Below are 26,952 nucleotides of genomic sequence, written 5' to 3' on the forward strand. Positions count from 1 at the left end.
ATTACATTTCCAGGAGGACTGCCTGTACAACTTACTTAACAGCGGCCAAAAAGGATTATTCCTTCCTTTTTTTTCTTACACAAAAATGTATCATTTCAAAATGCATTTTAGATAAAATGAAGATTAAAACAGTTGCCAAGTGATGATGGCCTAACATCAATTTTGACCTCTCTTGGGCTTTCAACAATGCAAAACTTCCTGAAATGCAACAAAGTAAACTCTGTTTAATTGCAGAAAAACACTGTCACATTTCTAACCAGAAAAGACAGATAATTTCAGAAGGCTCACCAGTGATCTGAAGCTGTGATTTCATGGACAACCCACTGGCTGGTCCTGATCTGGACCCACTGCCAGCCATAATATGGGCTGGATCTTGAATCTGCATGAAGAGAGAATGCAAACATTTCAATACTCAGAAGCTCCAAAATTCATCTGTTTTTTGACATCTGGACACATTATAGTGCAAACAGACACACCACACTTGTTTTCTGTCTAGTTCCTTTCCGTTCCCCCAAAAGTACCGAAAATCCTTTACAAAGGGCTGTCTCTATTACACGACCTGTAACTATTCAGGTTCTAGGCAAGAGGTCTTTTGATTTTGTCCCTTCAATATGCCAATTAATTAGTGAGTGATGTCCTAATTGCAAAATTTGCTGTACCTCTTATGTCTAAAACACCTGCTTGTCTTGTGTCTTAAATTCTGGATAAGTTTATCTTCCTGTGTCAAGTACTACTTGGTTTTAAAAAATAAACAAACACCAAATCCACAAGCACAGCAAAAAGACTGAAAATAAATTATTAAATTAAAAAGTGAATTTCGAATTTAGAGAAATATGCTTTTGTATCTTTTTTGTTTTCACCTGGTCAGATCAAATCTACAAACAAGGGCTGTAACTCTACAAAGCACTTAATTAGAAAAGGAAATATATCACTTTTGAAAGAGAGCAAGACAACTTTCAGTTACTGCACAACTTTTCTTCTTGGCACATCCCAACCCTCACATCAAGCATGGTCTGATCCTCCCAGCCCAAAGCAGCAGAGGTTCTTACTTGCAGTATTTGGTTTTGGGGGGCAGACAAAATGGACAATGTGCACCATAGAGCTTCCAGAGAAATTAAATGGTGTACTATTATATTATATACAGACATCCCTCTGGAAATACCCAGATACCCCTGCCACCTATTCATTTTTAGAACACATTTCACCTCAGCATCTCTCACCAACTGATCTACACTGCAAAATGAACAGCCTGCTGGATACAACTTCCAGACCACTCCCTGCATCCCTGTCATGCCACGTTCCCTCCTTTGTGTCACTTCCACACCATCCTCCCTGCTCATAACCTACTGCAAACCATTCGTGAACCTCTCTGGGTGACCCCTCTCTCGTGAGGCTCAGCTGCTGTGGCCAAGGAGATGCTCATCAGCACTGAGCCCACACTGCTGATCTGCTTTGGGCAGCCACCAAATGGGATCCCAACACAGAGCAAACATCACGTGCCAGCTCTCAAGCACTCTTCTGCACACAACATTACTTCCAACAAGGAAAGTATTAGCTTAGGCTGCTGCTATCTGTATCGTGAGTCAAAAGACTCAACTTAGGACTTTACAGCTGATAACACCACAAGCAGTTTATCTAACCCCAAATGTGTTCAGCCACACCAAGCAAACCAGGATTTGTACAAGGGGACGAGGTCTCAATATGGCAACTTTCTTTTTGGAGGCTGTGATTTGAAGCAAAAGTCTGTGACAGTGACTGTGGAAACTGGTAATTCCACAGGTATTTGAAAGTGGTGAAATGGGAAATTCTTGCCTCCTGCAGCTTGCCAGTGTTCCCTACTGCAAAATGTGACACCACCAAAAAAGGTACTAATGACTTGCTCAAATAGTTTTCGGTGTTATTAGTAGAGCTCAGTGCTGTTTCTAAATTTTAATGTGAATCACACAAATTTATATCACATTAGAGTGAAAAAGATTTTAATGTAAGTATTTAAAAAGTAGCCTAAATTTAAATGATGTAGAGGGCAATTCTTAATTCTGCTCCTGTGACTGGTTGTACCAAACTCCCTGGGTATTCTTTACGCTGTATGAAAGCAATCAGATTACATCTAGACCAACACAGACACATTGGGTAGTCTAAAGGAGTTTGGATTTACAAAGGAGCTGCCAGTTCCTACCTGGAGAAATAAAACTGCACAGAATACACCTGGGATCCCTGAAGGGCATCACTCTCAACTGAACTCCCACACTAAGCATTTACACCATCCGACACTCATTCAGAAGCACATGTTAAAGCCAGCTTTCATTTCTAACCCTGCAAATGCACTCACTGAAATTATTTTAGTAACATTTGATCATTTTCATTCAGAATATGCAGAGAAAAATCTAGCAGCTTAACCACATCTGAAATGAGTGTCCTGCAAACACCCGCTGAGTTAACACATGTGGATGTGTAAATGTGTATGTTGGGAGACACAGCCTTCACCAACAACCACCTTAAGGAAAATTCTGGGAACATACTGCCTGCCAAAACTTCTAAAAAAGAAACTATACTACACATTGTTTAGTTCTCTCAGCTGCCAGAAAGTTTCTAATTATTTCTGAACAATAAAACTGAAAAGTCTTATTTTATTGTACTCTTGCTAAAACCTAGAGGCTGTTCACTTACGGCAAGCTCCATTAATTAACCAGGAGAAGCAGAGTTCCAGAGGAAGAAGCAGGAAGCAACAATTTACCTCTGCCCTGCACTTCAACAGCCCTACCTCTCTTTCCATGTTTTCCAGTACCTTGACTCTAGTGCCGCTTCTATTCCCCTTAAGTGCCCGCTGAGAAAGACTCCACAAGCAGAACCCTCGCTGGTTCCGCTCCAAGCTTCCAGCAAGGAATAATCATGGAAAACACACTGCAGCTTTTCTCTCAGCTGGGCACTAATTTAGGTCCCTTCCCTACCATGCATGTATATACTTTATCTGGATTTTCACAACTCATAGAAATTTAACCAACCTCTCTACCTCCATCTCCATCAGTTTTTAGCCAGAATGGATCAGTAATTAACAAAGTCTGTAGTGCAACACACAGGAAAATGGGAAGAGAGCAGGTGGAATTATATGCACCTCATTTTGTTAGGAAACAAAGCTAAAATATATTGATTAGTCAAAGAAGAATCCGTGGTGATTAATGAACTAGACTTAGAAGCAAAAGAGTGCAAAAGGCGGTAACACCGTCAGTTACACATATCCAGCTAATTTCTATATTTAAACTTAATTTTTAACATTTTACTCCTTTTCATTTATGTCAGGCCTCCCCACACTTGTATTTGGACCATCGCCCACCATACCACAGAGGCTTCACCCACTTGGCCTGCTTGATTGCAGAACATGTCTCACAGTCATGGATCACCTGGGAGATGCTGTCCATGGTCAGATCCACCCCTCGATCTCGTGCCCACTTATAGGTGGCATCTCTGCCCTGATGGCCTGAGGCATCATGGGCCCATTGAGCTAGGAACAACTCTCCCTTGTGTTTCCAGTCTAAGTCTACCTGTGACACTTCTATCCCCAACACAAAGTAGTTAAATTCAAACAAAAATGTAATTAGCACGGGTTTTTCACTTTCCTTTGTGGGTTGGGGCCTCACGTTGGGCACCACTAAATTTGTGCCAGTTTGGCCAAATTTAGAAATATATCCTCTGACAGAAGGTAGGTTACAACCACCCTTCCCCCACCAGGTTCAGGAAAAAAGAAACTTTTTCCTCGAAGGAAAGTGAAAGAGATAAAAACTGTTTATTTAACAAACACACGGGAAAAGGATAATAATGCTAAAAAATAAAACCTCTCGCTCTGCTGAGAAAAACCTGGGAAAATTTCAGAGTCCTCCCGTAGATCTCTCTCTCCCCCTCCTTGGAGCTGGGACCAAGGCCTTGGTGGAAATTCCTCCTGATATATTCTGATGTTGAAACAGTCCAGCGGAGAAAAAAGGGGAAAAAACCAAAGTACCAGGAAACAGAAGTTCAACTGTCAGTCTCTCTCCGGAGAAAGAAAAAGGAGCTGAAAAACTGGCCGAAAGCAAGCAGGGTGCTTTCCCCACTCTCGCTCTGCTGCCGCAGCTGAACACAGAGCCATTTCTATCTCTGTGTCCTTGAAAACAAGAAAACAAACTGCTTAGAAAGTTCCCTCTTGTCTCTCCGCCTCTCAGGCTCAGTTTAAAGGCACAGAAAGGCACAAAATTAATTTCTGGGCATGGGACAGCGATAGGGGGGTACACATCACAAAGTCGCCCCAAGACATTAATACACCAAACAGATTTTGTTTGTGTGTAAAAAACGACTCTATCAAAAGCTGCAGATAATTTCAAACTCAAAACCAGCCTAGGGCTACTTGTAAGCCTAATCACAAAATAAAAAAACATACACTCCTTAATCGTTGTTAAAGTACTTCCATCTAGTTTTATTATAATAGAAATGATACTTAGGAATGTGAAAAGCCAATGTCTTTATAAATTTAAGGTAATGCTACAAGCACTTTCACAAGTTGAAACTCTCATTCCAAACCTGAGAATGCGTGTTCAGGTTTTTTACTGCAGTAGAAAATTAAACATATCTTCATGGATATTTAGGGATTTGGTGTGGTTTGGGTTGGGTTTTGAGGATTTTTTGGTTGGTTGGTGTTCTGTTTTGTTGTTCTGGTTTTGTTTTAAATTATAGTAAACTCCTATTGCCATTATTCTCCCAGATGATGCTAACTCGCTTCCAAGAAACCTGCCAGAATCTGAAATTTAGGAACATTAGCTGAAAGGTTTGAGAGCTGTGACAGAATGACTGGGGCAGTGTAATGGATGTTCAGAGCATGATCAGGTAAGTATGATTTTCTCAGAAATGAACAAGATGAATTTTGTGGCATATAAAAAGATAGAATACAGAAAGAATATCTTCTTGCCATTAAAAAGAAACCATTCAAATGGTTGTCTGAATTTCTTTGGTGGCTGCATACCTACTCCAAGGGAGGTTTGTTTCTGTAACGTCCTACCATAATATGTAAATTATTAGATAAATTATACTCAGCTTCATAATTGCATGCACCATTGTTGGTACTCAGGCAGGTTTGAACAAATACTGCTTAAAATAAATCTGCCTCACAGCAGGAAACTCGGACCACACATCCTTTTGGTCCTGTTCTCTGAATCCCACCTGCAGTGCTTTCCCAGCAACTTCCCCTTTGGCCTGACCCAGTGCTGCTGGGGCACTTTCATCCAAGACAACAAATTTCCACCACAGTTTACAGTGTGAGGGGTGTGAAGGAAGGAGGAGAGTGCAGCCCAAACGCTACGCTGGGAAAAAGGAAGGCAGCAAAGGAGGATCCCCAGTTATTTTTCTAAGAAATCATGAGAAAGCTGCTTTTCTCCTCATCCTTTTTAGTGTTTCATGGTTAAAGCAAAGGGAAGAGCTGCGGAAGAGCTTCTCATCCCACAAAATCAGGGAGCATAAACAGAAGAAAATGCTATAAACGTACCGAGCGACATTCAGTGTCACACCAAGTTAACTTGGGTGACTTTAATCAGCACAGGAATTTATCTGGTAAAGAACCAACTTACTGAAGAAGGTAATTTTGTTTCATGTTTATTTCAAAGAACAGAAGACACCTAGGTGAGAATGAAACCCTGTGACTGTGTATTACACATGCATAGCTTTGGAAATATGTTGGCACATGCTCTTTATAATTTAAAAAATACTGAAATAATTGCACATTGTTGGCTGCTCTAAGTCTTATGTTTAGTAATTAATTTTAAGAATAGGCTAAGCTGCTCTTTGCAGGTGATCCTATTCAAAGTGCATTTGCAATTCCAATAATGGAGAAAAAAACCTGCATAATAAAAAATATTCTTTTAACATACCTAGTAATTTTAACAATGGTTTTGAGAACCTCACTATGTAACAGGAATACAGAATTTGGAAAAAGCATAAAATATACCAAGTTTTGTTTAAAAAACTGCATGTAAAATGTAACATGTCCCTTTTATCAACAGGTATTTGATAAATACATGCACTTCTTTTGTATGTGAGAAATTATAGAAATGCTTCCTTCTCCTTCCCCCAAAACACTGAGGCCTCTCTTTAACTGAAGGCATGCACATTGTGGAAAAGGTTTTTCTCTTTAATGTTAGCTATAACTACACAGTGAGCACAGGCAGACACAGGCAGCTTGGCAACTTACTTGCTTAGCAAATTTGCAGTTACTTTAACTGTTCAAGTCTCATCTTTCAAGTAAAATGTGGTTTGACAAAGCTGGTTTTAGTGGTTTACACTTTTTTTTCCCCTAAAATAAGTTTTAAGGACGTGGTCAGGTTTGCAAAAACAAGTCGAAAGACAGAAAGGAAGAAACTGCTGAGTAATCAACCAGGGAGAAAAGAATAGACACAGATTATAAGAGTGTTGAGTACACGTTGGAAAGGGAAGCAATTATGAGGTTTGCATCAAGGGATATTTATATAAGGAATGGATCAGAGAGGTTAAACACAGAATGCAGCTTGGCTCCCTTTGGCCATTACTTTGTGAGCAGCACTACATCCATTCACCACGAAGGCTGGAAAATCTGAGCAGTCTGTGCCAGAATACAACTGCTGGAATTTAAAATGCCCGAATTGTTTTTTGAACAAATGTGAAATACATGCTGGATCTGAAAACAGGCTGTGGGTTGGATTACTGAGCTGTGTGGTCCTGTCTCCCCTGCCATTAGAGCCAGCACAGGCACAGCTCCCTGCTCAGGTTATCCAGGTACACAGCCAACATCCAGGCAGCTGCTCTGAGAGCAACGAAAGAGATCCTGACTGAAAGATAAGACTGGAGCCAATTCAAAACACAGGCTAAAAATGTATTTGTGGGGAATACAATTTAATCGGTTTGGGAAGCAAACCAAGTGGTATGACCTTCAGAGGCTGCAAAGAGGGACAAGCAAGACATATAAACCACAAAACAAATGAGAAGAGGTACCCAACTTCTGTCCTGGCCCTATAGTAGACTTTCTAATGATATATCCTTGATGCTGAAGTAGAAGTTTCATCTACTGTCCTGTCTTAAAACTGTATATTTTCTTTTTTTTCATATCTGATCCATGTATACAAAATATATGATCTACTGTACTCCTGGCTCAACACAGGAATCACTTTCTTGTTACATCTCCTTACAGATGATCATTTCTGTACCCTTTCCAAGGACAGTGGTGCATCAGAGTCAGAAGCCACATCTCTAAATCAACAGGTCTAATTCTACAAGTGAGATTATCGGAATCTATTCTCTAGACCCACCATTCTGAACTTTTCTGTTGAATCTTTTATTGCTATGAGCAAACATACCTTGTAGAGAATGTAATGGAGATGCTAAATTGAGATGAACCAAGTAGGGATGAAAATGTGCATGCATAAATCAGCTAAACAAGACTTAAAATGGCTTTGATTGATAACAAAGAGTACTTCTTGCAAGAATAAAACTGAGGAGTGTTTGTGTCAAGGCCAGGATGCCTTCACTCTGATAGGACTCCAGCACAGATGCCTGACCAGCAAAACAGCCTGTGCTTCAAAGAGGAGAGTGCCAACAGGGTTATGTCACATCACATATGTCATTCCATTTCCTGTCAGCGCAACAGGAAAACATACTGTAGCTTTAAAGACATGGATATTCCAAATAAGGAAAAAACCAAGCAGCATCAGCCTTCACCGAAGATTTATGGAAGCTGAAGTAAGCCAGACTCTGAAGCAAAGGACTAGCAAAAAACAACTCTTGACTCCCAGAGGATATAAAATATCCATCTACGAAGTAGTTTGTTGTCACCAACAGGAACCTGAAGCACAATAAACAATGACAGATACCATTAGTTCCATCCTCCACAGAGCACAAAAGAGACACTGGCTATGCCACCTCAACACGTGGACATGTCCTGGTGTCTGTGAGTACACAAGCGAGAGGACAAGTTAATGAAATGTGTGACAGGGTACAAGGAATGTGAGATTTTAAAGATAAATATACCACATTCTCTGTGATAAAGAGAGTGAGACTCTTTACCCTCTGAAGTCTCATACTGAGTTTTGTTTCACTAATTTCCTACAACCTCAATGCAACATGAATGATAATGAGTGTGATACTATAACGATATCCTACAATGGCATCAAAAAATGACTGTCACAAACTGATTTTAAATTAGAGCAGCAAAGACTAAGAAATTATATACTATCAGCTTTAAATAACTTTTCTAGAAACAATTATTTATGCAACAGTAATCCTCAGTGCTGATTCCTTGTTGTTCCTAAACATCTCCCACTTCAAGAGAGAACTGAGCATAGGAAACTCCTCTAAAGTTTCTGCGTTGGAAATGCTGAAAAACCTTCACCCTGCCTACCAAAGCAAAGACATTGCCCAATGAAAGGCAGAATAACTCTGGAAACGTTGTAGCCAGATACCCAGTGATATTCACTTTAACTTTTCCCTGAATACTTGGGATGACCAAGTAGTGCTCCTTGTGCAAATGGCACAGGTTAGAAAAACTGGTCTATCAACTTCAGGCTGAGGAGAAAAATGCTTCCAACAATGCTTGTAGTCCAAACTAAACTGTCTTAAGGCCTTCCAAACTGGAGACTTGGAGCAAAATTATAGAGAATTCAGTCATTAGCATTTCTCTGCAACGAGACGCCTGCTTGTTAAACCTGCACCTCAGCAGAAACTGCTTTTTCTTTTTTCCACACACATGTAGCGTTTGATTCTGAATAAAATAATAGAGAAGAGACACGTAAAGAAATAGAACTGCAATATAAAAAAAATTAAAAGAAAAACAAATGTAATTTGACAGTTTTTCACACTGTCAGTAGTACATCAGAAATTTCCCAACCACGAGCTGTTCTAAGACTGAAACAGTGGCAGGCAGGACAAAGTGATAAAACTGGCATTGCCACCAACTCAGGAAACTTCCCAATGGATTTCCTTCCTAACTAGGAGGATGTTAGCTATTACTAACTTTTAAGAAATGCTCAAAGAGGGGAAAAAAAGAAAACTGTACATGATCATATGCCTTTTGCTTCATTTCCAAAAGCCTGGCAAGAGCAGCCACTGCCGAGAGCTGCACAGGATAATTAAAACCATTTGTGAAAACAAAGAGATGGTCTATTTTTATTTCAGCCATTTCCTTCTCATGGTACAATCATTTCAAAGAGGACAACAGTTCATATATGCAAACCACTAAGCTAAAACTGGTTCACTGCTGTAATCTTCGAAATAGAGCAATATAAAAAAGTGGCTGGTTCTTAAACACCACCATTGGAAAACATCTATGAAACTTGGCATGCATGGTAACCCCCAGTACAGAGAATTAAACTAGTATTAAGATGACAGGAAAAGGCAGTGAAACAGGAATAGTTGTAACTACAACAACCTTAAACAGATTTTTAAATTACTGGATTTACCTGTATTAACTGGACATTAACTGGATTAACTCCTGCATTCTACAAACCACTGCTTTTAGAAATTAATTTTGACCTTTAAAATTCTTTGCAAAAAATCTTTGGTAATCACATAGTTTCAACAAAATACTGCACTGACTCAGAACTATGTTTCATTCTAATGCTTCTGTGATGAGGTTTCAGGAAAATTTCTCAGTGGGAGTTTACGACCAGAACAAAGTTACAAGCTGGGGAGTGGAAGGTAAGCAGCTACCTTGCTGCCTGCAAAGCAAGACAAATTGCTTTTCATTCAAGAAACCAGATATTCAAGACTGCTCCTTTACAGCCAAGAGTTCCCAGGTGTTACCATGGGCTGGCAACACTCAAAGTAAAAGCTCATTTATAGGGGTCTGTGGTTTTTTATCTACTTCATGATGGGCAAAACTCTTTCCTAGGTCCCCTTTTCTGGAAGCTACTTGCAGGTCAAGAGTTTTAATTCACTGTTGGCTGCCTTTTTTCAATGGAGACCCCTAAAAGTGAGAGCACACAAAAGTTCTACTTATCAAACACATCTGGTTGAGAAGGCAGTGAGCACCTGGCAGCCAGCCATGGCTAACCCACCCTACTGCTCTGCTGTGACCATCATATTTCTTACAGAATGGTTTAAAGCAAGTTTAGCTTTCAAAACACAAACTCACAATCTGAAACCCACCAGGTAACAATACTGTGAGCAGAGAGTTTATGCCCTTAAAAGGTGAAACTCCTAGAATTGGGAGTGATTTGATTATATAGTGAACCAACTTCTCAGAATGAGCAATTATCTTCTTCCATAGGGAAATACCCTTTTAGCATCTCCAAAGTTCCTCTGACCTTAAATATTCCTGCTACTAAGACTGTTAGATTGTTAATACAGATCTCTAACAAAAAAAAAGCATCAAGTTCTACCAATCAGAACACTCACATCTTGTAGAAATTAATTACAGCTTCCCCTCTTAATTCTTCCACTTCCTTGCACTGTGAACCATGTCCTATATGGACCTTTGAGGAAACAGTGGTTAAAGAAATATTCTGTGCTGTAACTTCAGGAATATCTTTCCTGAGAGAGGAAGACGACAGACTGAAGCAATATAACTGACAGCATGTATTTCCCTAACAGGCAATAAAACATTTTATATTTCATTTTCAAAAAACAACTATTGCTATGTTTCCAGGTTTTTATAAAGTAAGTACCTAGAAAGTATAAACAGCATTTTTTCAGTGGCAACCTTGGAAGATAATTTTCTCCAGGGAAAAGCACACAGTGTGGCCAGACATTTCCAAGCAGTCACTGTTAAACTGCTCTGACATTAACCTGACCAGGTATCTGAAAACATTTCATGCTTTCTATAAACTGCAGCTGCTTGATAAACACAACATCCTACAGCATGCAGCCTCGGTTCACCCCAGTAACATCCCACCCGGACTGTAGGAATACAAGCAACACATGTTTTGTGTTTCCCAACACAACTCACATTTTATCAGAAAGGACAACTTTGAGCCCAAAGAAGCACTGAAGAGAAGTAGCACAAGGTAGTTAACAAAACAATTACCCAAAGCAATAATGTTTTATTCCATCTGCCCTATAAAAGCTTAGTTAGCCCTTTAGCCATGTTTAGCTTCAGTTGGCTCAAAGGTAGAGAGGCTCTTACAAAGCAAAAATCCCAATCTTGAGCATCTCAGTCAAATATTCAAGGTGGGGCTAGCAACAGGTTATTTTAGACCTTACCATGATAGTATGCAAAGGAATCTTCTGAACAAGTTTACCCAAAGTCCCTTCCTGCCTGTTGCTATGGGAAAGGGAAGGAAAGAATTTATCTGGAGGCCTCTGCTTATCACTGCTTCAGCTGCATGACACAATAGTGAGAAGAGATAGTCACATAAATCCACAAGCTATAAGCTACTTATTCAAGTTATTCAATTAATTTTTAATTAGGGCAATGAAATAATGTGATCACCCAGAGCAAAAATACTAAGTCAAAATTTTACGTTATTTCCCCCCCTTTTAGGCAATTTTCTTACTTATAGTCTATTAACTGATGACTGCCTGGAAGAAATAATTCAAATCACCTTCCTTTTAGCCATCTTTTTGCAGTTTTAACTGTTTTCCTGCAGTGCAAGAAGTTCGCAGGAGTAGCCAGGAAGAACACAAATTAACACTTATGTATTTAAAACAAAGGCATTCATGGATTAAAAATATAAAACACATGAACAAAACTTGAGAAGATGAAAATACACCAGAAAAAAAACCCAAAATATTGCCTGTTATGAAGTGCCCAGAAAATTAAGGACAAGGAGACAAAATACACAGAATTCACACTGACTTTGAAGTCAGGGTACATAATCTTGTGACAATTTTCACTGAGGATGAGAAAAGTGTGCTTGGTTTAACTCTCAGACATTTCTGAAGACAGTCTAAACAAGTGCCAAGCTACATTTATATCTTTACCTCTCACACCCTTTCCATGTATTTCTGCTCTTCCCTATGCTGTGCATTTAAGCAAAATGAGAATGATCTGAAAATCACATAAATGAAAATGTGTTACTGAAAGAACACATGAGGATATCTTAAAACACAAACACACTTCTAAGAATTGCTTTTAATTTTTTTTTTTTTAATTGGAAACAAACCATAATTTGGACTGGAAAGGGCCTCTGGGGGTCATCCTGTCCAACACCCTCCAAAACAGTTCGGAATATCAATGTTAAACCAAGCTGTTCAATGTCTTGTAAAAATGTTCACTCAACTAGGAGCAAAATACAAGATATAATAAAGGCATCTTAGTAGATATTCATGTTTCAAGATACAATGACAACAAAGAGTGGCTCTGAGGCTTTACACAAATACATCCTATTTTACTAGGGCATAAATGTGCACAGTGCCTTCCATCCTTACATCTCCCTGCCACACTGCTGACGAAACCTAACAAGAAAACTAAAACATGTAATATGAAATTACAAAAATATGCATTCCTTAGAAATTTTATTCCTCTTGATATTGGCAATAATATGGTAAGAGATTGCTCATAGTCAAGATTGCTTACTTCTGTCACAACTTCATACCAGAAATCAAACAGCTTCACTAAAACCACTGGAAAAATCTAACAGTTAAAACAAACAAACCAAACATTGTATATGGCAAGATTTATTTTGTTACATTATTTAATTCTTAGAAGTGCAATCATTTTTTCAGTGTATGTTTGCACATTCATTTCAGATGGCTTTCAACTGAAAGACTGAGAAGAGTTTCCAAGCTAACTCCCTTGGAAGCATTCTCCTGCTCAGTTTTTTAGCTACTCCTTTAACACCTTAGGATGTGTCTCCCTGTGCCTTTTATTAATAACAGTCCATATAAATGCTTCCCTTATTCTCAGTTTCGGTGGATTTTTTTGTTTGTATCTTCTTGAAGACTTTCACTTCTTCTTTGTTTTCAAAACATGTTCATATTGTACACATTGTACACATATTGTACAGAGAAAATTAAAATAAACCAATAAAAGCTGCATTTAAAAATAAGACTATTACCCTTCAGCTGGTACCAGCTAATTGCACTGTCATATGGCTTCTAAGCTTCACTGAGGGAATTACTTGCCAAATCAGATTCCTGTTTTCTTACAGACCCATTTTCATCTCCTGTACTGGAATCTTCCTAAAAACTCTTGTGCCACACCTTTCAGAATTACTGCAGTCAACCTGTATCTTTTTTGTTACAGCACCTTTCATGACAGCACAGCCTTTTCCAGTGCAGTCAGCCTCTGAACTCCCCCTGTACAGATTTGCTGTGCCTACACCCACAGGAGTGGGGCCACACAGGAAGGTCTGCAGACCAAAAACCCCCATGGGATACGTTCTCGGAGTTTTAAGTTTGGAACAGCCCTATGGGATCCCACAGTCCCACACCAGCAGGACCACAGCTTCCAGTTTAATTTCATCCAAAAGCAACTCAGCTTCGTTGATCCAAGCTCATTTCACAAGTCAAATCAAGTGCAGTCTGTGAGAACATTCAGTGGATTAATTTCCAAAGTGCCCTCCTTGCCCAAATTAAAACAATTAAACCACTAATGAAGATTGTTTCCTTTCCTGTTCTCTCTGCTATGCATTCTGGCCCTGAGGAAAACCTCCACAGGTCTCTCTCACATCCACTGACTCAAGTTCACTCTTTTTGCATTACTTGTGTTCTCCTGCTTTAATTTCCTGCATATGGACATGAGGATTTTCATGTGTAACCTTGCTTGGCCACTTTGTTTCAAGACAGCCGCCTTTCACTCAATTTCAACAGTTTCAGAGGAGATTATTTTTCAGAACATTTTCCTTTTAAAATTACAAAAAGGAAATCCCAAAGTTTCTCACTCTCCATCAGTGGGACAGGTGTGCTTTTTCCCTTTTTCTGTGCAAAAACAAGGCTAGAAAATTGTTTCTACAAAACTACTAGAAAGTTTTAACTGCTGTGCTCTCGTCTAAGTAAAAATCGGAGTATTTTTAGTCAAATAGATCAAGATTACATTTAGAGTATATGTCTATTTAACACAAATGATGAATGCTGTAGGTAAAAAAAAAAGTCTGTCATAAAGCACAAGGTGTTTGTGTCATCAAACAGGGTAACAGATTGTCTCCCTGAGGCCTAAGTGATGAGCCAGACCACAGAACTGCTTGTTTCGTGTGGAAGGAGGAGCAGTAACTGAGTACCACTACCTGGGTAAGCACAAATAGTTTTCTTTCACAAGGAGGATAAATTTCCAGAAGTATTAAGCATCTAGAGAGATGCTGAAAAAATGAAGTTTCTTTTCTCATTCATTCTATGCATTAGAGAAAATCAGTGAAGCCTGCTCTGTGCCACATTAAAGTGAGAAGTCCAACTCCTGTGAGTGACTCTCCACATTCCTGGTACTGAAAAAAGCAAATTACACTCCTTTCTTTGAAGGAGCAAGAAGGATGACCCAAGAAACTACAGGCTGACCAGTGTCATCACAGCCCCAGGGAGGTCAGGGAGCAAATTCTCGTAGGAGCCATTTCCAAACAAAATGGGGACAAGAAAAGTGATTTGTATTAGTCAGCATGGATTTATAAAGGGGAAATATTGTCTGACTGACCTGACAGCTTTCTTTGAGAAGATGACTTGGTAGCTGGGACAACACCATGTCCTACAACATCATCACACACAAGCAGATGAAGCAGGGGCCAGACAGGACTAGGGGGGGTAGACTGCAAGCCTGGGTGAAGGGCAAGGTTCCTGGGGCTGGGATCAGAAGTGCACTGCCCAGTTGGAGTCCAGGCATTAGTGCTGCAGCCCAGTGGTACAAACTTGACCAGCACTGTTTAACTTCTCCATTTATGACCTGGACAACAGGACCCAGCTCACCCTCAGCAAATATGGTGATGGAACAAAAATTCCACACGGGGAAGTGCAAAGTTCTGTACCTGGGGAGGAATAAACCCATGCACCAGTAAAAGCTGTGGGGCAGCTGGACAGAAAACAACTCTGCAGAAAACACTGGTGCTGTTGTACATGAACTAGCAACATTTCCTCACAATAACAACAAAATAAAGGGTTGGCAGCATCCTGGATTAGGAAAAAGCATCACTAGCAGGATGAGGAAGGTGATCCTTCTCTTTCACTCTAATTCTAGGTCCCCAAATCAAGAGTGACACAAATGTAACTGATGTGACAGCAGCAAAGGGCTGTAGAGATAAGAAAGGGATTGGGAAGAGGCTGAGAAAGCTGGGATTGTTAAACCTGGAAAAGAGAATGATCAGGAGGATATTATCAGTGTGTAGAAATACCTGAAGGGTTAAAAGGCTGAAGGCAGACTCTCCCTAGCAGTACTCAGGGATGGGACAATAGCCAGTGGGTACAAATTAAAATGCAGGAAATTCAACTTAAGAACAGGGGATGGAGTTATTTATTTTCCTGTGAGGTGGTTGAACAGCAGAGAAATTGTCAAGAGAGGTTAAATCACCATTCTCAGAGCCATTCCAAACCTGACTAAACACGTTACTGACTGCTCTAACTGGCCTTGCTCTAAGCAGATGAATTTGGATCAGGCCACGTCCAGAAGTCTCCTTTAACCTCAAGTATTCTGTGATTCTTCGAGTTTCCTAAAACAACCTCAGTAATTCCTGTTGTACCTGTCCCGCTCTTCTTGTTCTCTTTGGGTCTCTGTCTTGTAGCAGATTCCTCCTCTAACAAGACATCTATCAAACTGGTCATATAGGTTACTTTTTTTTTCCAAACAGAGGATCCCTTTCAGTGCACGGTTATCAATACAGCTTAAGTTTTTTACTAGTTTGAATGGAAAGGCACAGACTGCCTAAATCAGCATTGCACTTTCTTCAGGTTCAGTAATGTTCATCTTGAACATCATCTACTTTCATTTCTACAGCTTTTCCTAAGTCCTATACTAACATTCAATGCACAAGTGTACACCAGGAATTCCTTCTCACTTTTAAAAACCTACTCCCACTTCCCTTATTGCTGCTGTGTACTGTAAGGAGCAAAGCAATACAGCTTGAGTAAATCTCCTGCATGTCCAGCACTATACAGACCCAAGAGTTAGCCAGCTCCAATTAATGACAATCAGGTAACATGAAACTGAAAAACATGCAAAAGTCAACTGGCTCAACTGTCCCAACATAAAGACGCTACTGGACAGTTAATAAGGACACTGGTTTCTTGGTTTATTTTCATTTTCTTTTGTCCTAATAAGAAACCTCATAAAACATTCACGTATCACTGCCTTGGAACCTGTGGTATCCCATCATTATATAAACAACACCAGAGATGAAAAAGTCATTAAATATCATGGCTGATACTCTGTTTATTCAAAAAGATATCATAATTTGTTGATAATTTAATATATTTTTTTCATTTAAACTTACATGGTTATTGTTTACCCAAGAAAATCTGGACAGTTACCTGTATGTTGCTCTGTATCTCTCCCATGCTTTTTTAAAACCACTGTCCTGGTACTTTCAATCAAACTAATTACTCTCTTTTACATAAAAAATATCCCATGTGTGACAAATTTAGGCTGGAGTGTCACTAAAGATGCTGATCCCCTACCAGTTTCTAAAAGCTTCTCCTAGGTGTCTATATAAATTAATCTAAATCTCTGTGGGAAAGATTGGCATTGAACTTTCACTTACGATACTAAAACCAAACAAAAATTATGCTGCCAAAAATCCCCATGATGTCTATACAGGTAACTTGATTTTGGAGGTATAATATAGTTGTATACCATAACATAGCTGCCTTTCCCATCAATGTGCTTTTCTACCACTTTAGCCTGATGATTTTCACATATCTACTGACTTTCCCTCATTTCCCAGTGCCTACATTTATCTCTCCTATCTCATTAATACAGACATACCCACACAGCATCACAGCTTACATTACTGCCTTATGTTATTTTCCAATTAAAAAGGTGGAAATAGTCAACTTTCATGAGCAAATTTCAGAAACTGCAGAACTTAATTTGATGCTTATGGGGAGAGATAAAAGACTTATCACTAGATATGTTAAGAGAACCACTTGAACTATAACTAATTTGACAGGTTATTTTGTGACTTGTCATTGGAAGAAAATCCATGGTTTTTGTATTACAGCTATTTTTAAATGTACTTCAAGGACATTACTTTTGAAGTGTGTTCTGCTAATTGATGGGGGCAATTTAAAGGACACAGACACCAATGGAAAGAACGGTCTTATTTGACTGTGAATATTAAGGTAACACAAAAGTAAAATGATACATTCAATAAAACTACATGCTTGGCTTTAGCAACAAGCAAAAGTAAGCAGGGTAACGCCCCTAATAACTGCTATATGAGAGAGAAGACAGTGATTGAGAAAGATACATCACCAATTGCCTGAATACTTTACCATCATCCAGATCCACAGTGACTGGGGAGCCCCGTTTGCAGCAAGGACCTGAAGAACCCTTCCTGGCAATTGGGGAAATCCTACACAGTGCATCCACCTGTACCTGAGGTCTCCAAATTCACCCTGAAAGTGGGTCCAGCTTTTATAGGCCCAAATCAGCAAGTCCAAGTGACCTGATTATATTTTTAGAGCAGAAACACCTGGATCTGATGGCCCATTCCTGACCAACAGGGGCCAGGGCTTGGCCAGAGCCCAGGCCTTGGCTGGGAGGGTTTTCCCCTAAAATACCCTACACAAACAAGCCTCTATTCATGTCAGTTGGGAAGTTTCTTGAAATTATACATTTCTTGCAGATAACTACACATGGTTGTACAGAGCTAGCATAAGCATCTGTGTCATTTATTTTTAGCTAAATAGTACTGATGGTGTTGGTCACATAATGCCCAGGGTTCATCGTGTAAGTCAGCTCTGGCTGAGGCCTGCTGCTCTGGCCTAAGCACATCAAAGTGTCAACAAGAAACACTTTCTCTACTGTAAAATAGCACAGTAAAACAAAATATGAGGCCACCACCTTCTGTTTCACCACCCACCTTGCAGCTTCGGAAGAAGTCCCTTCAGAAGTAGTTGCACATTCAGTTATTAACAGAGGACAGCATTCACAGAGGATTTCATAATCTCTGGCCATTAGTTTTACTTCCTATTTACAGCTCAGTGCTTGAGATTATAATAATAATGCTTCACATTATTTCCCCATTCCTTTCTCAGAGCTACATTTTATTATCAATGGTTCGTACACATGCTTAGACAAACCTGCAAAAAGCTTTTAACTCTGGGGAATGAAAAAAACCAGAAAGCTTGACCATTAAATTACCCAATTACCTGCAGTCATTACTAAGAATGACAACTTCAGCTGCCATTACTGTTGTCATACATGTTTTTATACGTTTGTAAAATTGTACAGTTGTAATGTTTTTAAAAGTAGCTTTTGGAAAGACCTACCAGCAAAATGTAAACCCTGACCATCTCACCTGGAAGCCTCAAATGGAGCAGGTACAATTTCCAAAAGTACAGTGCTGGTGTCTACATGAACCTAAACATGATTTTTCAGGAAGTTCTGTGCAGGACTGTCCAGCACACAATGCACCTTCTTTTAAGTGTCCAACAGCAGCGGTGAAGGTTTAATGAGTACAAAACTGCCTCCCTCTGAGTATAGCAATGAAGAGAACCCCAGATATACTTTCACTCCTTTGCTCCCAAGAACACAGAGAAAAAGGCCCGTGGAGCTTTCAGGAGATACTGCCTATAAAAACTTGCTAAACAGATTGTCACTGTAGGTACCTGAGCAATAAACGAAACTGGAACAGACTGCACAGCTCTGCAATTCAGCCTGGCAAGGCTCATCAAAGAAATGATGAATCATTCCCCACTACCAGTGACAACCACACATCTGAAATGTGCTGATGACTTGAAATCTCTCGAAAAAGAAAGCTCTTTGTCACTTGCTGCTTGTACCTGCTTTAGCAAAGTAGATGGTGTAAGACAGTTCCTGTTCATTGACTCAGCTGTGGGAACAAGAACTGCTGTAGACAACGCACTGAAATTCTGACAGGTAACTCGTTACCACGGTATGACTACACTTACACTGCCTGCTAAGAAAAATAAGCTGCTTCTCTGAATATTCTTAAACACTAGAATCAAAGAAACTAGAAGCAGAAAGCCAGTTCTTGCAATAAAATGAAGGAATATTCCTGTGTGCAAAATTCAATGTCAGCTGAAAATAAAGCTTGCATTTTTCCGAGCTAAATTATTTATTACTAAAGTGAATCCAAAAGATGTAATGGAAATTACAATTTCAGGGGAGGGAAGAACTATTGAGATTATTTAAGTCAACCCTGAGGTATCTGAAAGTCTGCCACGTGTCACCGTCTTTTCCAAAACTGCAAACTGCTGCAAGCAAAACCTTGCGTTCCAGAGAAGTCATCTTCATGTTTTCTAATTTCAGTGGAAGTCCATTACCTGTTTCCTAGGAATTTTTTACAAGTGACCAGATGGCAACATGAAAGTATAGACATGGGTGGAAAACACAACCATCCCAAAATCTGACTGCAAAATCTGACTGCTTGCTACATCCCAGCTCATGCCTCTCTGTAAAATAAAACAGAAACTGGAGGAGAAAGGTGGCCTAGAACTGTACCACTATTTCAATATTCTCAACACTTCCATTAAATTTGGTTCTTCTGGGGCTGCTCTAAAATTCCTTTGACCTTTATCAAAAGATAAAGCAGATGTCAGAAATCTCAATTCTTAAGAAATCTTAATTCTTCCAACTAAAGTAATAAGTAAAATCCTTAAACAAAAGTTTCAGTCTTTACATCCTAGATCTTCTGTGTGAAAAACTGACAATTGAACACTAAATAAGAAAAACCAAGATCATCTGCTAACAACAAACATTGACTGCATCTTTCAATTTCAAGGGACTCACCTTACTGCTGGGATACAACTGGAAGCCCACAGGTCTGTGAAGAAGCTTAGGACTAGCTCCTAAACCAAAACCTGCAGGTGAACTGGAGGTAACTGCATCACCCACATGTGTCAGCAGGGCAGCAGCTGCAGCTATTGAGCAGTACAGCTGCTGAGTTCTCCTCCTGCAGCTGGATATTGCCCAAGCAGTGGGCTCCCCTTCCCTTTGACACTCCCCTGTCTCACAGTCCTTCCCTACCTCTGTGTCAATTCTAATCATAAACTGACATTCACTGATCTGTTTAACCCAGGAAATCTTCAGGAAAAAAAGCCTAGGACCCCTGGAAACCTTCAGGAAAAAAAGCCTAGGACCCCTGATACCTGTGAAACTGTGGGTTTTGTTTTTTTTTTTTAATAGCACACTTTGCATGCCCTGGAAAAATATTCTATTCAGGGAGAGTAATTCATTGTGAACACACTACACCATATATCCACCCCTTCATGGCTTCCCTGGCCGTGTATCATGTGGAAAACCAAAAAGGAACCAATATACTGGAGCAAAAGTACAGGCCCATAGGGTTATAATGCTGTGCAATGACCACCTTAATCAGCAAAACATCTTTACAGATACAAACCCTGAGTCTGAACCATGTGAGGAGTTCTGACAGTTTTCTTCTAAATTCTGTTCAGACACTTTAGCTTGCAATACATTAGAACATTACTGTGTGTGATTAGAAGTCATGAAGGCAGAAATACAGAACATGAAGTATAGAGTTTACTATTTTTAAAACAGGAAGTGAAATTCCAAAAAGCAAAGAAATCCCAGCTATGACACAGGCTTTCTCAGAATAGATCTCATCCCTATTATTACTGTCTGTAAGTACCCTCCTCTCTCACCTCCCACATCAGCCACGCGTAACTATGAATTTCATTTTCTTGGTGTCTTCTCCACTCAAACACAAAGTTTATTGAGCAGCTCCCAGCCTCAAAATGAACAGGCATTAGTCTGAAAATATCTTCACCTCTAATATCCCCCTCAGGACAGTATTATTTTGTTCACATTGCAGATGTGAAAGCAAGATACTGCTTAAATGTTATTTTTTGCTTTAGTGACTCAAGCTCCCACTAGTGCCTTAAGTCTTGTAGTTCTGAGAGCCTGATGATGAGTGGAAAAGAAGGGAAAGGAGAAAAAAGTCATTATATGCCATGCCACACCTCACAGGGCTATGTTTAAAACATGGAGAATATCAAATAAATCACCAGCAATGTCAACAGGTCTCCACACAGAGCAAATCCACCTGCCCAAACTAGATTTCAGAACAGGAGTTAAATACCCCGATTCAATGGGTGCACAGAAGAACAATGAGAACACCGTTGCCTCATGATAGCTTATTCATTGACCTGAACTAGATTTGGTTCAGGCAAATGTTTAATAAATGCAGCGTTGCTCTGGAAATTGTCTTTTTAATATTCACCAAATGCCTCACTGGTATAAGGCAAAAAAAAGATATTCTAAAATCTTACTGGTACACTCAATTTAACATGCACAAAGTGGAACACGCCAATTACCTGCGGGATTACTGCCCGTGGATCCTAGGTTCTATTCTGTATCTTTAGGTGATGAGAACTTAAATGGAATTAGAAATGTTACACATGGGGAGTATCCACCTGAAAACACAGGTGACAACTGTTTAGTTTGGACAGCTATGGAAACTTCTTTCATGTGGAGTGAGGCAATAAAAGTGTCCTCCTCCAGCATTTCCCTCCTCTTTCCTGTTAGCATTATACACATTATTCGCCTTCAAAAAGCTGGAATAAGAAACTGCTCTGAAGACTTCATCATTGAAGACAACACAAGCACTGGGTCAATCACAGACATTTAAGAACCAAAGCAGCTTTGTGATCTTTGAACTGGTGTCTTTAATGTTCCTTCCAACTCAAACCATGCTATGATCCTGATACAAAAAGCAAATCACTGCCACAAGTCTCACTTTTTATCTTCTAAGCTCACGAATTTTCTCTCATTTCCTTTATAAAGTGCTCTTCACATGCCCAGGAAGTCTTAACCGAATAGATAGGAAAGGGTGTTGAGGAAAAAGCTGGTGAAAATACGCAGCTCACCACTTTCACAGAACTTAGCAAGCCTGGTTAAAGATTAGGCTAAATACATTATGAACATTTTTATGTATTAGTCACCACACTTCTTATCTAGTCTCTGAAATTATATACTTACAACAGTAGGAAATACACATGTACATATACAAGGCGCACAAACTTTTAGAGACAAGCCTTATTAAGAGAAATTAATCAGTGATCCACAGAGCAGTTAATTCAGGCTCTGACTAGCCAAAGTAAAAAAAAAACTTTAAAGATGAGGAATCCTTACACAGAACAAACTCACTCCATCTAGCTGCTCTGCACATACATGAAAAGGGCAGCACTGACAGAGCAAAAACCCCAAGGAGTAAGAAAAATAGAAAAGGAGTATTCAGAGCAACAAGTCTTAATCGATTTAAGTGTTTATGAAGCCAGCAGTGAATAAAATAAAATAAAAATCTGGGTATCTGAGCACTCTAACTGTTAAGCAAGAGTAGTGATTATTAATACTTAATTAAAAGTCAGCTAGCACTGGGGACTGGGGAGGCACTAAAGATGGATACTAACCAAAAGCATGTTAAAAATTAACACAACCCACTCTTCTATGTCTCAGTCCACCTGTTCAGCTTGCTCAGCACTGAGCTTTCCTTCAATTTTTCCACTGAATGAGGCAAAGCTAAAAAGGGTAGTAAGTTATGAATGACTTGCCCAGGCAAAAGTTCCACCCCAATCACGTGAAACTGAAGGGATCAAAGAGCCTATTTTATTTTTCAGTAAATGAATATGCTTCCAGTCACAAATTTTATATTCCTGATGGATATTTCACTGCAAATGGCTATTCATTTGATGAATTAATGAATAAATCAGAAGCAGATTACAGACCTGTCTTACCATGTCTTTTTCTATTTCAAGATCACCTTAATCTTTTACCTGATCTTTCTTTTCCTTAGTAATAAACTTCAAAAAGATTACTAGGTACCCAGCTAATACTTGGAAAGAAAAAATATGTGTGAAGGCTACCCTTGAAAGAAAAATAGACCTATAAAGAACAGAAAACTAAGAGCACAAAGATTTTATAGAGACTGATAGTAACACACTCCTCTTGAAAGCTCCAGCTTCCGTATCATGGGCTAACAAATCCAGAACCTGAGATGTGCACACTTCAGGTAAAGGTAAGTCACCAAACTTTCACTTCCTGATTAGGAACAAGGTTCCACACAATCAAATTTGAACAATCCCCCTGAAGAGAATAGGCCTTTTCTTGCTGAGCAACACCACCATTTGAGTGTGAGCGTCAGAATCAACGATGTAAACGCAAACATGACAGGAGATCTGTGCCTGACTGAAACAAGAGGCCTCTCCCAGCAGCAGAGTTGAGAAAAGTTCAGGCAGGTGGGTGGAAGGAAGAAATTATCAGTTCCTAAACAGGAGGAGTGTAATAAAACTTTAAAAAAAAAAAAAAAAAAGAAGAACTTGCTGCCAAGTTTGAAAAATTATTTGAATAACCAGCACAACAAGATCTGGTATCGCGTTTCCTCAGAGGGGAGAAAAAAACCTGCTGTGCTTTGGTATAGTAAAAGCAGAAATTCCAAGCATAACTTGAGAGCTGGTCATATGAAACAGGGCCTTGGTTTCTTCAAAACACTCTTTCCCAGTTTGCTGCAATACTTTCATTTCTATTCAGTGTAATTTGCAATTCTTATGAAGAAAAATATCAATCCTTCAGTTCCAGCAACTCTGCACCACAGTAAAACCTGAGTGTCAGTCACTTACAGAAAATGACCAAGTCTCTATTGCTTTATTCTTCAGAGGGGAAAGATGAAGAACAACTACCTTTCTCTCACCAAAATGTACACACAGAATTAGCTCAGCTAACAGTCCAACCAAGCCCAAGAAGGAATGCCTAAACTCTTTAAAAACACTCAAGTTATGAAACAGTAAAAGTAAATATCTAGAATACTCCCAAGCTAGACTATAATCATGGCTTGTCTACCTCCTCTTCTGAGGCGAGCACTCCCTTCAAAATGCTTCTGCAGCTGGGCAAAGTACAGTTACAGCAAGGAACTGTGGCCAGCAGTCCTCTGGGTTATGCACACACCTTCACTTTCCTCAGTTGTGAGGGCACAAAGTAGTTCCTGCAATTACATGTAAGTACAGAATGACAAAAAACTAGAACATTACATGAACATAACTGGACACCCAAAAAGAAAAGCTTAAAAATAAACTCCCAGAAGCTTCACCATTACCAGGCAATGGGGTTTTTTCTTCTGCTCTCACCCTGCAGACTCTTTTCTTTGCTTTTTAAGAAGAAATTAAATTGGTTTTGCTGCATGAAGAGTACTTCACTATGGCTGAATACATTTACCACTTTGTTTAAACAGCTTAAACTCACAAAAGATGTTTATTTAGATGCTATCATTGACTGATATTGATAATGCTGCTGAGAAGCGTCTTATCTCTTGCACATGTTGTAAAATAGAAAATGACTTTGTAAATCTCTTATGAAACATTTTTCAAGCAGTCTATGACAAGCTCTCTTAGAAAAAATGATTAATTTAAACTCCTCAAGACACACACCATGCTACTTTACTGCCTTTCTTCTTATTATCTTATTTATTCTGTAGTTTTTCCTGAACCATTGTGAAACTTAGAAACAAAGAAATAAGATAACTCATGTTTCAGGTCTGTTTCACAACAGAAGAAACAGAACTTTAAGAAGGGAGAGAAAATTGAGGGAAGAAAAAGAGGTGATGCTGCTTAACTAATAAATTCATATAAATAATCTTCTCTCAATCTCTCTTAAGCCCCAAAATAACTTTAATCTGTAAGAAGCTTTCAAAGTTAGCACTCAGAAGTCTCAGTTATTTTCCACTCCAAAATCTTTCACATCTACTGCATAAATTCTTGTTTTAAAAACAAGAAAACTCACTTTGGGTCTGAATGCTAATGTTATTCCAAAGATCACTTAGAGGTGAATGCATTCAGTGCAGTGATTAAATGTCAGCTAAATCACAACTAAGAATGCACACTAGACACAGTTCAGATTTAAACAGCTGTAGTGAACAGCAATATAACTGTGATTAAATTAGAACTGCTCTGGGCTTTCACTTCAAGAATACAGAAAAGAATTTATTGTTTTTTCAAACAATACGTTTTTAAGCATTAAAATCCTCAGAACCAAAGACAGCCTGTGATTCATGTTTCATTCTGAAATGCCTGTGCCTTTTCTCAGGTAAATACAAGCAATTGTTGGATCTACTGTCACTCTCAGCACAGAATGCCTTCTTTCAAATACCAGCCCAGATGTCTCTCCATTTCTCTTTGAAAAGGTTGACTGGCAGGGTAGCAGAGACCAAGCAAACCAATGACAAATTCACAAAAATAAGCAGCAATATACTGGGAAAAGACAGTCTAAAATACCCTGGTTCCTGAGTTCTTCAATTCTAACTATGCTATAAAGGTAAGTTTTGCTGGGGATATTTCCTGAAGCATCAAGGGTAAAGGATGCCACAACACAGATACCCCAAATGCTACACCTGCCCCCTTCTCTGCATCACGCACAGATCAGGTCTTCTGCCAATTTAACATCAGCAATTACAGCTATTAAAACAAGCTGAATTCTCGAGTATCAGAGCAAATTAGAGAAACCTATCTTCGAACACCTTTGTCTGCTTTTATCTCGATAGTACTGGCACACAAGGTCAAAGACAACCTGCATGGGAGCGGAAGAGTTAACAGCCAGAACTTGTCCGTGTTTCCAAAATAGAGCGGTGGCACCAGCGTTGCCATTCTTCTGTGTTTACAGAAGAGGGAACACAGTTCGGGATAAACCTAGCTGTAGTCACTCTTTATCGCTAGGAAACATTCCTACAAAGTCCGGCTGTACCCGGCCGAGACAAAGGCACCGAACCCTCGTACACCTGGAAGGAGCCCCGGGACAGGGGGGACACACACGGGGGAAGAAGGCTGTGCTGGAAGGGCTGCGGAAAGCACAGCCCTGACGGGAGCGAGTCCCCGAGAGGGCGAAGGTTTAGGGGCAGATCCTGGCGACCAGGAGCCGAGAGAGGCTGGCGGGATCCGGCCGGGGAGGGACGCGACACGGCGGGGGACGGCAGGGGAAGGGACTCGGAACTGGAGGCACCGAGGAGCGGGCAGGTGCCCCCGGGCAGCCGCGGAGGGGCAGCGGGGCCGGGCAGCGCGGGGGTCCCGGGACCACCGCCCGCGCCCCGGGGAAGGAGCGGTGCTGCCCCGCTCCCGGAGCTGCCCCGCGGGGCCCCGGGGGGCAGAGCGGCGGGTCCGCCCTCAGCGCGCCCCTCCCGGAGCGAGCGGCCCCTCCGGATCCGGGCCCGACCGCGGGATTCCCACGCCCCCCGTGTCTCCCTGCCGCCCGCAGGGTCCGGTCCCCAGCGCTACCCCCGTGCCCCCCCTTCGTCCCCCGGTCCCGCTCCGCTCACCGGCCGCGACTCCCCCGTCCCTCAGGTCCAAAATGGCAGCGCGGCCCGCCCGGCCTCCGGCAGCGACTTGGCAAAGTCGGGTGCGACGTGCGCAGGCGCCGAGTCCCCCCGCCTGCGGCGCAAGGACTACAGCTACCGGCGTGCCCCGCGCCAGGCACCGCGCATCCCTTGGGCGCGTCACGGGGGCGCCCGGGCGGGGCGGGGCCGGGCCGTGCGGGGCCGTGCGGGGCCGTGCGATCCACGTTAAGTCCTACTTGCGTACAGCTTACGGGGCCGGGCTGGGAGAGCTGGGGCTGTTCACCTGGAGAAGAGAAGGCTCCAGGGACACCTCAGAGCCATTTCCAATGCCTAAAGGGGCTCCAGGAGAGCTGGAGAAGGACTTTGAACAATGGCCTGTAGTGACAGGACAAGGGGCAATGGCTTCCCACTGCCAGAGGGCAGGGTTAGATGGGATATTGGGAAGGAATTCTTCCCTGGGAGGGTGGGGAGGCCCTGGCACAGGGTGCCCAGAGCAGCTGTGGCTGCCCCATCCCTGAAGTGTCCAAGGCCAGGCTGGATGGGGCTTGGAGCAACCCGAGATAGGGGAAGGTGTCCCTGCCCGTGGCAGGGG

The 26,952-nt window shown here is 40.8% G+C and overlaps 1 protein-coding gene across 5 annotated transcripts in view; it reads right to left on the reverse strand.

The window, feature by feature from the left end:
- Positions 1 to 26,452, reverse strand: part of ITCH (itchy E3 ubiquitin protein ligase) — a 58,983-nt gene extending 32,531 nt beyond the window's left edge. For 3 of the 5 annotated variants that reach the window (XM_069033814.1, XM_069033813.1, XM_069033812.1), the window contains exon 1: positions 289 to 385. In XM_069033814.1, the coding sequence (XP_068889915.1) occupies positions 289 to 385 (97 nt within the window). Of the gene's footprint in view, positions 1 to 288; positions 386 to 3,830; positions 4,091 to 26,342 lie in introns of those variants that run through there. The other 2 variants (XM_069033815.1, XM_069033816.1) reach the window with 2 other exon arrangements.
- Between the last annotated feature and the right edge of the window lie 500 nt (positions 26,453 to 26,952).

The sequence above is a fragment of the Aphelocoma coerulescens genome, chromosome 20 (genome assembly GCF_041296385.1).
Source record: "Aphelocoma coerulescens isolate FSJ_1873_10779 chromosome 20, UR_Acoe_1.0, whole genome shotgun sequence".
NCBI classification, from domain to species: Eukaryota; Metazoa; Chordata; class Aves; order Passeriformes; family Corvidae; genus Aphelocoma; species Aphelocoma coerulescens.